This window comes from Portunus trituberculatus, chromosome 23, assembly GCF_017591435.1.
Source record: "Portunus trituberculatus isolate SZX2019 chromosome 23, ASM1759143v1, whole genome shotgun sequence".
Taxonomy (NCBI): domain Eukaryota; kingdom Metazoa; phylum Arthropoda; class Malacostraca; order Decapoda; family Portunidae; genus Portunus; species Portunus trituberculatus.
Window position 1 is genome coordinate 13,418,320 of NC_059277.1, and position 11,442 is coordinate 13,429,761.

Consider the following 11,442-nt stretch of genomic DNA (forward strand, 5'->3'; position numbering starts at 1 on the left):
TGAAAGATGAATATTTATTGTTTGTTATCATGAGAAAACTGTTGGCAACACCATTAACATTGTGTAATATTCAAAATGTGAGACATATTAAAACCTGTATTAAAAATCAGGCAGTGACATCATTGTGAGTTGGTAATGGATGTGCTTGGGCGGTGATATGGACCCTAATATGGGTACTACTATAAATAAAATTGCCTGTGCCATTAATGGGTGGAAGCTTAACAGAGCTTCCAATACTCTTCAAGTTACCTACAGGTGCTATAGGCCAGGGCATGACATAAAAAAAAAAAAAAAAAACTGTAGATTTGCCATTCTGCAAACCGAATAGGTAGATTTTGAACAAATAAACATGAATTGATAGGAGTAGAGATGTACCGATACCAAAATTTTGGCTGATTCTGATACCGATACCACCTAATTGGGCCGATACCAATACTACTACTTATAGTGATTACTGCACTGGACACCAGGATGAGTTGGTGGACGGCGAGCGTTATAAGATGGGAGGCTTTGTTTTGGGGGATGCTGTAAGTCCTTCTGAGAACGTTTGTGAAATAGGAGCAATTCTAGAAGCTTTTTGAAGCCATTTGCAAAGGTAAATTACTCAGTAGTTGGAATGAATATCTTCTCATTCTTCTGATTCTTGTCAGTTATATTAGATTCTTACTTCTTACTCCTTTAGCGACCATTTGGTCTTGTGCATTTTCATTATTAATTTTATTGGCGATATTTTGGCGATCAAAAATATTTTAAAAATTATTAAAATTGTAAAACAGACACAAAATATTAGCAAAAGAAACTCATTTTATTGTGTATGTTTCTCTCTAATTAAATCTGACATCCTTTGATATTAATTCATTAGACATTAGTAGACCAATTCAGAAAAATGAGCTTTCACCTAATCTTTTCAATTAAATAGAAAAAGTTTAGTTTATTCTAAATTTCTAGTGTATTGCTATGATCTTAAATAATTAATATGCAACAAATTATACACAATGCACATGATTACAAAACAGAATCGTTACTTTCTTAGTTATGGAATTTTTACATCCTTAGGTTAACACAAGTAACTCAAAAATTAAACTTGCATTAAAATTAATATACATATATAATTCGAGCTTCCACCTATTCCAGTATGATATCTTGGAAAAGGCTAGCACTAGCACTGTTAATTATAAATCAAATAAGAATATGCTGTTATTTACAATAATGCAAAATGCCTAACTATATATATATATATATATATATATATATATATATATATATATATATATATATATATATATATATATATATATATATAATACCAAATATACCAAATCATTTTGTTGGATTCTCAATATCTGAAGTTTGACATTCTTAGATTATAGTTAAAAAACATAAGCTTTTCACCTGTGTGAACTTTGTGTGGGTGGAGGAGCAGCGTCTGACTGAGAGACAGTGAGAATGCGTGGTGACTCATGACCGACCGTGTGACAGGATGCCGGAGTTCAGCCTATATGCGTTTCATACACGTCCAATTTAGAGGTTGTGGCTTATTACCACAGAAAACAGTATTCTATGACATACGGTAATCACCACGGAAACTTAATACGCCATATTATATTAATTTGGTATCATCAATATCTTATATCGAATATATCACTAAGTAGTAAATTCCTTTTATGTATCGGAAGTATCGGCATAAAATAAGCCGATACCGATACCGATACCCAAAAAATGGGCCGATACCGCTTATTCCGATACCGATACATTGGTACATCTCTAGATAGGAGGGTGTTGAATGTACAGTGCTGGACAGTGGCAGGCTTTCTTCCTCTCATCACTACCCTGTTTAACTCTCTAAATGCAAGAATTAACCAGTAATCACAATCATTCATACCTTTCTCTGGTAAACTGTGGAACTCTTGTGTTTCCAACTTCCGATGACTTAACTTCATTTAATAGGGAACTTCATTTAAGAAGGAGGTTTCAAGACAATCACCAGCTTTTTTTTTTTTTTTTTTTTTTTTTTTTTTTTACTAAGTGGGCCTTTGCAAGGGGACTGGCAACCAAGTGGGCCTTCTCTTTTTTAATTTATGTTGCCTTTGGCCAGCTTTCCCTTCTGACATCAGAAAAAAGGGGGTGAAGCAGTCCTGATGTATCCCCTCGCCACACATGGCTTCATATTCAGAAATGCTTCCCCCTCTCACTGCCGCCATTTTCAAAGACTACAGAGACGATTAGCCGAGTTCTAAAGAGTAATTGTCTTGTTGATAATGCAAAAAACTTGTTACCATCTCACTAGAACAGTGGTTCCCAACCTTACGTATGGCACTCGCGACCCCTTACCTAAAAGTTTGAAACCCATAGTCTCTGACCCCTACTTAGGGCATACTATCACATTCACTCACAAGCATACTTACATACACCCATAATATCACCTAATGACATTGAACTAATGTACCACACGTTTTGTTTTGCACCAAAAAAAAAAAAAATTAATTGGTGAGATAAAATTAATATTATCCCAAGCTACAGTACTTCTGGCAAGGCTACACGACCCCCCCTGGCAAGGCTTTGCGACCCACCAGTTGGGAACCCCTGCACTAGAATTACAGACATTCTTAAAAAACCTGTACCACTTCAACTTGAGCCCTTTGAAAATAGCGCAGAAGTGTTTCAGAATATATGCCATTGCCTCGTGCATGGTGGTGCAGAGAGGGCTGGGTGAGAGATGGAGATAGTGCTTTATTATTTTTATTTATTCATACCTTTCACTGGTAAACTGTGGAACTCCCAACCCACGATTTAGATACAGACAAGGTTAGCGCACTTGGGTCTTAAACTTACGGGGCTAGCGTTAAGGGTTTAGAAAAGGGTACTGGGCGTGACGTCATGAATATAAACACTGATCGCCGCGCGATTTAAAATCGTGGATCACCATTTCATTACCCGGTAGCCTATGGCTCCAGTTCCAAATCACGGCATATTTCACATTAATGTTATTGCGACGAGAACATTTCTCAACCCATTTCCTTGCCAAGATCTTATTTGTGGGGAATGTGTAGTGTTTTAACTTGTTATTCTTGGCAGGTACACAACCACGAACAGCACAAGCTTTCGCTCTTTCCATACTAATAAAATTGCATAGTATGAGCCCATAAAGTATAGAAATAACTAACCAAAATTCCCCCACCTCGCGTGGAAACCACACCACCAAAACACAAGCGACCCGCACTGTGCGTGACATCACAATCAGCTGGCGGTTCCAAAAATGTTGGAATGCGCTAACCTTGTCTGTACCTAAATCGTGTCCCTACCTGCTTCTGTTTTTCCATCTTCATATGACTTAACTTTAAGAGTGAGGTGTCAAGACATTTGTCCCAGGCTCTTGACTAATTCCTTTTTTTTTTTTTTTTTTTTATTCCTTTGAATCTTTTATGGAGACTGCAATTCCAGTGGGCCTTTTTTTTCTAATATATATATATATTTTTTTTTTGCCCATGGCAGTTCTCCCTCTTACTAGTACATAAAAAAAAAAAAAAAAAAAAATCCAAGGCAGCAGGTCACAGCAGGGCACTCACCACAGCACGTCTCCCCCCACAGGCAATTGTTGCTTCCCCGCAGTACCCGGCATTTCTGGAACATGCCATGAAGATATTTATTAAGATCCTCAGTGAAGGGGATCCACTCTTCATCTCAGAGTACAACATACAGGTGAGCTCCACTGCTGCTGTGTGGCCAGAAACAGGACCTGGACCTGGACCTGTGACTCTCTGGAAGCTGTGTCCATCCACTCACCAGATACACCCTATGTGCTGTTACTGCTATTATTGGTGTTCTTGTGGTGAATGAGAAAGAGAGAGAGAGAGAGAATTTTACTTATTATTGCCATTATTTGTGTCATTTTGGTGAACTAGAGAGAGAGAGAGAGTTATTATTGACTTGTTATTAGTGTTTATTGGTGAACTAGAGAGAGAGAGATAGAGATTGGGTTATTATTGCTATATTAGTCTTTTCTTGAATGAGAGAGAGAGAGAGACTTATTATTGTTATCACTGCTGTTATTACTGTTCTGTTGATGAATGAGTGAGTGACTTATCATTATTACTTCTATTAATACAGTTCTATCAATAACTTAAAGAGAAAACACACATTACTATCACCACTACATTTGTTATTAATCTCCATCAATAAAGAGAGAGAAAGATAGAGAAACTTATCATTACTACTATCAATAACTTAGAGAAATGCACTTATTACTATCACCACTACTATTAATCCACCCAATTGGTAACACAACAATTTCCTCGGCACGTCCCCAGCAACTCCGCAAGCTGATCCTGGAGATGATCCACCGCCTACCTAGCAATGAGCAACTTAAGGTGTACCTGCGTCAGATCCTCTCCCTCATGTTCCGCCTGCTGGAGACCGACAATGAGGAGAATGTTATGGTGTGTCTCCGCATCATCATCGAACTCCACAAGACTTTCCGACCTCAGTTTAGTCCAGAGGTAATTTATTTGTTCTATCTATTCATTTTTTTCTGCCTTTTTTTTTTTTTTTTTTTTTTTTTTGCAGTGGTTATTTATTTCTTGTTTTATTTGTTTAAATTTTTTCTGTCGTGGTGCGTCTGTGTATTGTCATTGAGGTATTTTTTATTTAATCATTTATTTTTTTTTTTGTTTTATTCTTGTCTTTCTTTTTTTTTCTTTTTGGTTTTGTCTTCTTTTGCTTCTTTTTTTCTTTTTGGCCTGTTTTTTTTTTTTTTTTTTTCTTTTTTTTTTTTTTTCTTCTCTTTTTGTTTCATTCTTGTCTTTTTTTGTTTTCTTTTCTTTTTCACCTATTTTTCTCTTTTCTTTTGGTTTTCTTCTCTTTTCTTTCTTCCCTTCTTTGCTATTTTGCCCTTTTCTGTTTTTCTTTTTTCCTTCCTTTTTGTCTGTCTGTCTTTTGTTTTATTATTTTTGTTTTGCTTTGTTTCTTTTTGTTTTGCTGTTTTTGTCTTCAATTTTCATTTAGTTTTGGATTTGCCTTTCTTTCATCTTCCCTTTTTCTTTTTGTCTTTTACCTTTTTTTTTCCATGTCATTATTTTTTCTTTTTTCCATTATTTTTATTTATTTCTGTTGTATTTCATCTTTATTTTTCGTTTTCCTGGTTTTTCTTTACCTTTTCATTCTTTTTTTGCTTGTTTTTATTTTTTATCTCTTCTTATCCATTTACACTCCCTTGTGAGATTGCCAGCTCAGTGTATAGATAGATAAATAGAAAGATAGATAGATATAGTTTTTCCACTCTATGAAGTCCGTTCAGGGTGGGGTAGGTATGGTCGTTTACAACTAGCCATGCTGCCAAATCAACCTTCGTACATGCGTCTCTCTCTTATTTATCATCCATGTGCTGTTTGAAAGTGATATTTTATGTATTGCGTGTATAGTAAAGGAAGTTACATAGTACAATGAGTGTCTATGTTTACGATGATAATGACGATTTGTATAAATTCTATGGCATGTGGCAGCTTTTTTTTCCCATGTTGCCATGTTGGTGGTGGTGGTGGTGGTGTCCCCTTTCATCTCTCGGCTGGGTCAAGTCAGGCCAGGCCAGAGTTGCCAGGTTGGCGGGTTTCCGCCAAATATATATATATATATATATATATATATATATATATATATATATATATATATATATATATATATATATATATATATATATATATATATATATATATATATATATATATATATATATATATATATATATATATATATATATATATATATATATATATATATATATATATATATATATATATATATATATATATATATATATATATATATATATATATATATATATATATATATATATATATATATATATATGTGTGTGTGTGTGTGTGTGTGTGTGTGTGTGTGTGTGTGTGTGTGTACACACACACACACACACACACACACACACACACACACACACAAAAGGGGTTTTCTGAAAGTTTGAGAGAAAATAGACCAAAAACTAAGGCGCCGGAGTATTATTTATTATTTTTCATTTCGACTTTTTTCCACACTACCTAAATAATAATAATAATGATAATAATAATAACAATTACAGAGAGAGAGAGAGAGAGAGAGAGATTAACAGATGGGTGGTGGGTTGGTACTTAATCTGATAATTGGGAGTTGAACTGGCAATGTCGCACTCATGGGAATTCCAGAATGTGCCCTGCCCTGAACGGACTTCATAGAGTGGACGCTAGTATAGAGATTTTTTTTTTTTATATATGTAAGAGGGGAAAACTGGCCAGGGGCAACATAAAAGGCCCTCTTAATTGCCAGTCCCCCTGCAGGTCCGAAAGAATTAGCCAAAATGTAGGAATAAATGTCTTGAAACCTCCCTCTTAACCCCCTCAGTACTTTGACTTGCTTTCATACTTATTCTGCTTATCATTTGGTGATTTGATACAGCTTCAGAAATTTATGTAGGGGATTAGAATAGTGAAGACTGGCCATTAATCTTCTGAGCTCCATAGACCCTTCCTGATGGCAATAAAACTGTCTAATACCCAAAACTCGTAGTAAAAATGCATCCCAGTGAGGAGATTAAATGTCTGGCGTATGTTACTTTTCTCTTCATCTATACACACACCCCTCCGTCCCTTCACAGATCCAGCAGTTCCTCCAGTTTGTGAAGAACATGTACCGTGACCTGCCCAGCCACATGAGCAAGATTTTTGAGCGTCCAGCGGCGATCCGAGTGAGTGACTTGTCGGAGGTGAATGTGGATGCGCTTCTGAAGGAGACATTTACCATCACACCCATCCACACGGAAAAGAAGCTCCCTGATGGCACCTCCATCACAGTAAGTGGGTGGGGAGAGGTGCTGTGTGTTGTCTTAGGTTTGTGTTCCGAAACACTTTGCTCTCTCACCATTGTTACTTTCGAAAGGTTCTAGTCGAAGATACTCATGATTTTAAGGATATTTTTATGGTTTTGGTGATGGATTAGCAAGATTTCTAGTTTGTTTTAAGGAGAAACTCTGGAAAACCTGGCTAGTTATCTTTCTAGTCTTGAAAAATTGTCATGTTGAGAAAGCAAGTTGTTTTTAAATACAGTTCTGTGTCTTAGGTTCTTGTTCTAGAATGCTTTGTTCTCCCACCATCACTACTTTCCAAAGGCTCTAGTAGAAGATACTTATGTTTTTAAGGATATTTTTATGGTTTTGGTGATGGATTAACAAGACTTCTAGTTTGTTTTAAGAAGAAACTTGAAAACCCAGCTAGTCGTCTTTGTGGTCTTGGAAAATTGTCTAGTTTGAGAGAGCAGGTGGTTTCTGAATGCAGGCATCATTGTTGTGTCCTGCTGGTCTTTATGAATATATTCCTTATGATGGTTATACTTCCAAAATGTGTAGAATTGGAAGTATTTAGCTATAAGATTAAAGGGAACTGCTGTGTGCTGTGTCTTGTGTTGGTGTCCTATGAATATATTCTGCATGGTCATTATACTTCTGAAATATGTGGAATTAACAGGATTTAGGTATAAGCTTAGATATCAGTGTGCTTTACTTTTACATGAGGGCTCGTTGTGGTATAGGGGCATCATGCATACAAGGGGGCAGAGAGGTACTTGGGTGCATGGGTTCAAATCCTGGCTACAGTGTAAAGATAGGAAGCTACAACCTCTCGGAGTAACAGTTCTCAGATGCTACAAGTTCTTCGTTATCTTCCATTGTAGCCTTGATAGTTTGTGAGAAACTAGATGTATAGTGGAGAGAAGAAAAAAACTACTTCTAAATGCTTATGAACTTAAATTTAAACTGGAAAGATTACTTAACCCCTGCAGTACCATCATGCATTTCCATATTGATTCTGGTTATTACTTGTTGATTTCATATAGCTTCAGAAACTCATGTGAGAATTAAGATAGTGAAGACTGGCCATTAATCTTCTGACCTCCATACACCCTTTCTAATGTCAATAAAATAGTCTAATCGTACATGTATCTCAAGGTAAAAATGTGTCCTGGTATTGAAGGTGTTAAGGATGCATTTCCTTATACATTTTGAAATCAGTATCTAGCAAAATAACAAGGAACCAGATCATCACATTTGAGGAATGATGTGTTGGCTGAAGTGTGAGGGAAGCCTTGTGAGTGTGGATGTATGTGTGGAGGTGGTCTGTCTGGCCCAGTGCCCTGTGTGGGGATGTAAGACTGGCATTGATGGGACAGTTATGTGGACAGTTGAGTAGTGAAGGTGGTAGACAAATTGTAGGTTGACCCAGGAATATTTTACTTCTCTTACGTTTCAACTACAACCTGAGATTTGTCCACCACCTTCACTACTCAGCTGGCCTAGATATTAGCAGCAATGTATACACTGATCATTGCAATACATAAACAAGTAAATGAAAGGAGACAAAGAAAATAAAAGGCTAAATATCTCTAGACCAACATAACGACACTGAATAAAGGCCGAAACAGTCAATCAAATGAAGAAAAAACCATTGCTGACTAGTGGAATGAAACAAAAAAAAAGACAAATAAATAAGTAGATAAATAAATAAATAAAAAAAAAACATAAAAGGAGACAAGGCTAAACATATCCATACCAACTTAATGACAATGAGAACAAAAAGGAAAAAACTGTAGACTAATGTAATGAACCTACAAAAACTCAAACATTTCAGTAAAGCAACATCTCAAGGTTAGCTCAGGCGTGACATCCTTTATTTCCTTCCGCAGTATAACCTGATCCCCCGGGCGGTGCTGTCCCTGAAGGTGCTGACAGAGCTGCCCATCATTGTGGTGCTGATGTTCCAGTTGTACAAGCAGCAGGTGTACCAGGATGTGGCTGACTTCATCCCCCTCATCATGAACACCATTATCCTGCAGCCGTACCCCCAGCACCGGTAAGTGTGTTGATGTGTCTTGGCTGTCACCCTGTGTTAATGTCACTATGCTTTATCTGTCACCCTTTGTTCATGTCACCACTATTTCTTTGTCACCCTGCATTAATGTCACCTCTATTTCTTTGTCACCCTGCATTAATGTCACCACTATTTCTTTGTCACCCTGCATTAATGTCACCACTATTTCTTTGTCTGTCACCCTGCATTAATGTCACCACTATTTCTTTGTCTGTCACCCTGCATTAATGTCACCACTATTTCTTTGTCTGTCACCCTGCATTAATGTCACCACTATTTCTTTGTCTGTCACCCTGCATTAATGTCACCACTATTTCTTTGTCACCCTGCATTAATGTCACCACTATTTCTTTGTCTGTCACCCTGCATTAATGTCACCACTATTTCTTTGTCTGTCACCCTGCATTAATGTCACCACTATTTCTTTGTCTGTCACCCTGCATTAGCATTAATGTCACCACTATTTCTTTGTCTGTCATCCTGCATTAATGTCACCACTATATCTTTGTCACCCTGCATTAATGTCACCACTATTTCTTTGTCACCCTGCATTAATGTCACCACCATTTCTTTGTCTGTCACCCTGCATTAATGTCATTACTATTCTCTATCCTCATGTTAATGGGCTAAATGTTGGGACCACGTGTCTGTTAATGTAACCTTAATGTATGACAAAGCATACATATAAATAAAGTACATATGCAAAATAAGGTATGTAATAATGTTCCTGTTGATGCATAAACGCTGTTAACCAAGAGAGATGGCAGACTGACAGTACTCAAACCGGGAAGGACTGCGTGCACAGCTGATGTCACGTGTCACTGCTGGCCCCTACTGGCCCCTGCTGGCAGGAGGAGGAAGCATAACAGACTTGATACCAGTTGCTGGACAGATGGTCCGCTATGGAACCTTTGTCTGATTTATTTTTTGTCCGTTAAAATTAAAATCTGGTATAGTGATGGTTAAGTGCATTCCTTTGTCTGTCATTCTGCACTAATACAGTAAACCCTTGATATAACATCTTAATAAACTGGATATTGGATATAATGGACAAAAAATCTGACCGGACAAACCCTCGCTATAGCTAATGGATTTTCATCTTTTATATCGAGGGTGTCATTCCCATAACATGTTGTCGTAGGAACTCCACGTGGCATGCCACAGGAGCGGGGCGGTGGCGGGTATAACTACATTTTTCTGATTTTTTTTATTACATTTTTTTAGTACATATACATTATATTTTGGTGTAAAAAAATTTGTTTAAGAAATACTGGACAAACTTCGGGACATAACAGGTCTGTCTGGTATTTCTATCGAATATAACGGATCCTCGGCTATATTGGATCTTCGGATATAACTACAAATCCCTGTCCCCATATTGTCCATTATATTGAGGGTTTACTGTATCACTACTATATCTGTCTGTTTGTAGGATGCCATACAGCTGGCTTGTTATCTGCTATATAGATGGAGATTGTTTCTTAAAATGTCACTATTTTCTCTTACTAGATTGAGTAATTTCTTAAAAACTCCTGTATTTTTCTGGTTTTGTTGGGTTATTAGTCTCTCTTTTCTGTTACATTAATCTTTCTTGATGTCCATTTGTCTTATGTCCACCACAGACTGGCTCCAGGTCATTGTTTGATAGTGCACACCTTCTGATAGTGACATGTGGAGGGATGCAGAGTTTTCACTATCATGCTCTACATCCTTCTGAAAACACACACACACACACACACACACACACACACACACACACACACACAGTAGCTCAGTGGTTAGAGCGCTGGCTTCACAAGCCAGAGGACCGGGGTTCGATTCCTTGGCCGGGTGGAAATATTTGGGTGTGTCTCCTTTCACGTGTAGCCCCTGTTCACCTAGCAGTGAGTAGGTACGGGATGTAAATCGAGGAGTTGTGACCTTGTTGTCCCGGTGTGTGGTGTGTGCCTGGTCTCAGGCCTATCCGGAGATCGGAAATAATGAGCTCTGAGCTCATTCCGTAGGGTAACGTCTGGCTGTCTCGTCAGAGACTGCAGCAGATCAAACAGTGACACACACACACACACACACACACACACACACACACACACACACACACACACACACACACACACACACACACACACACACACACACACACACACTATTAACCCTCCCAGCACATGTTGCAGAGGGACAATCAATGGAAATAGTTAATGGGACAGACTAAACATGCTGGTGTAATGCTTTAATGTTTCAGGGACCACGAGTCGTTCAACAAGGAGGTGTTTGTGGACTTGATAGCTGCTCAGATCAAGACACTCTCCTTCCTGGCATACATCCTCAAGATCTACCAGGACGTGGTGGCTCAGCACTCTGCCAAGCTGGTCTCTGGGATGCTCACCCTGCTGGCCCTGTGCCCCAATGAGGTGGCCCATCTCAGGAAGGAGCTGCTCATTGCCACTAAGCACATCCTGGCTCTGGAGCTTAGGAATAGTAAGTGTGGAGCATCCCATCTTGCCCTTCTGGCCAGTGTGAGTTGTAATGAGGCAGAGACTAA

At 37.9% G+C, this 11,442-nt stretch overlaps 1 protein-coding gene across 6 annotated transcripts in view; it reads left to right on the plus strand.

Moving 5' to 3' along the window:
• LOC123507604 (transformation/transcription domain-associated protein-like) overlaps nt 1-11,442 on the plus strand; it is a 48,818-nt gene that overhangs the window by 1,640 nt on the left and 35,736 nt on the right. For all 6 annotated transcript variants that reach the window (XM_045260610.1, XM_045260614.1, XM_045260612.1 and 3 more), the window contains exons 3-7: nt 3,589-3,699; nt 4,308-4,496; nt 6,641-6,835; nt 8,719-8,885; nt 11,143-11,378. In XM_045260610.1, the coding sequence (XP_045116545.1) occupies nt 3,589-3,699; nt 4,308-4,496; nt 6,641-6,835; nt 8,719-8,885; nt 11,143-11,378 (898 nt within the window). The remainder of the gene's footprint in view (nt 1-3,588; nt 3,700-4,307; nt 4,497-6,640; nt 6,836-8,718; nt 8,886-11,142; nt 11,379-11,442) is intronic.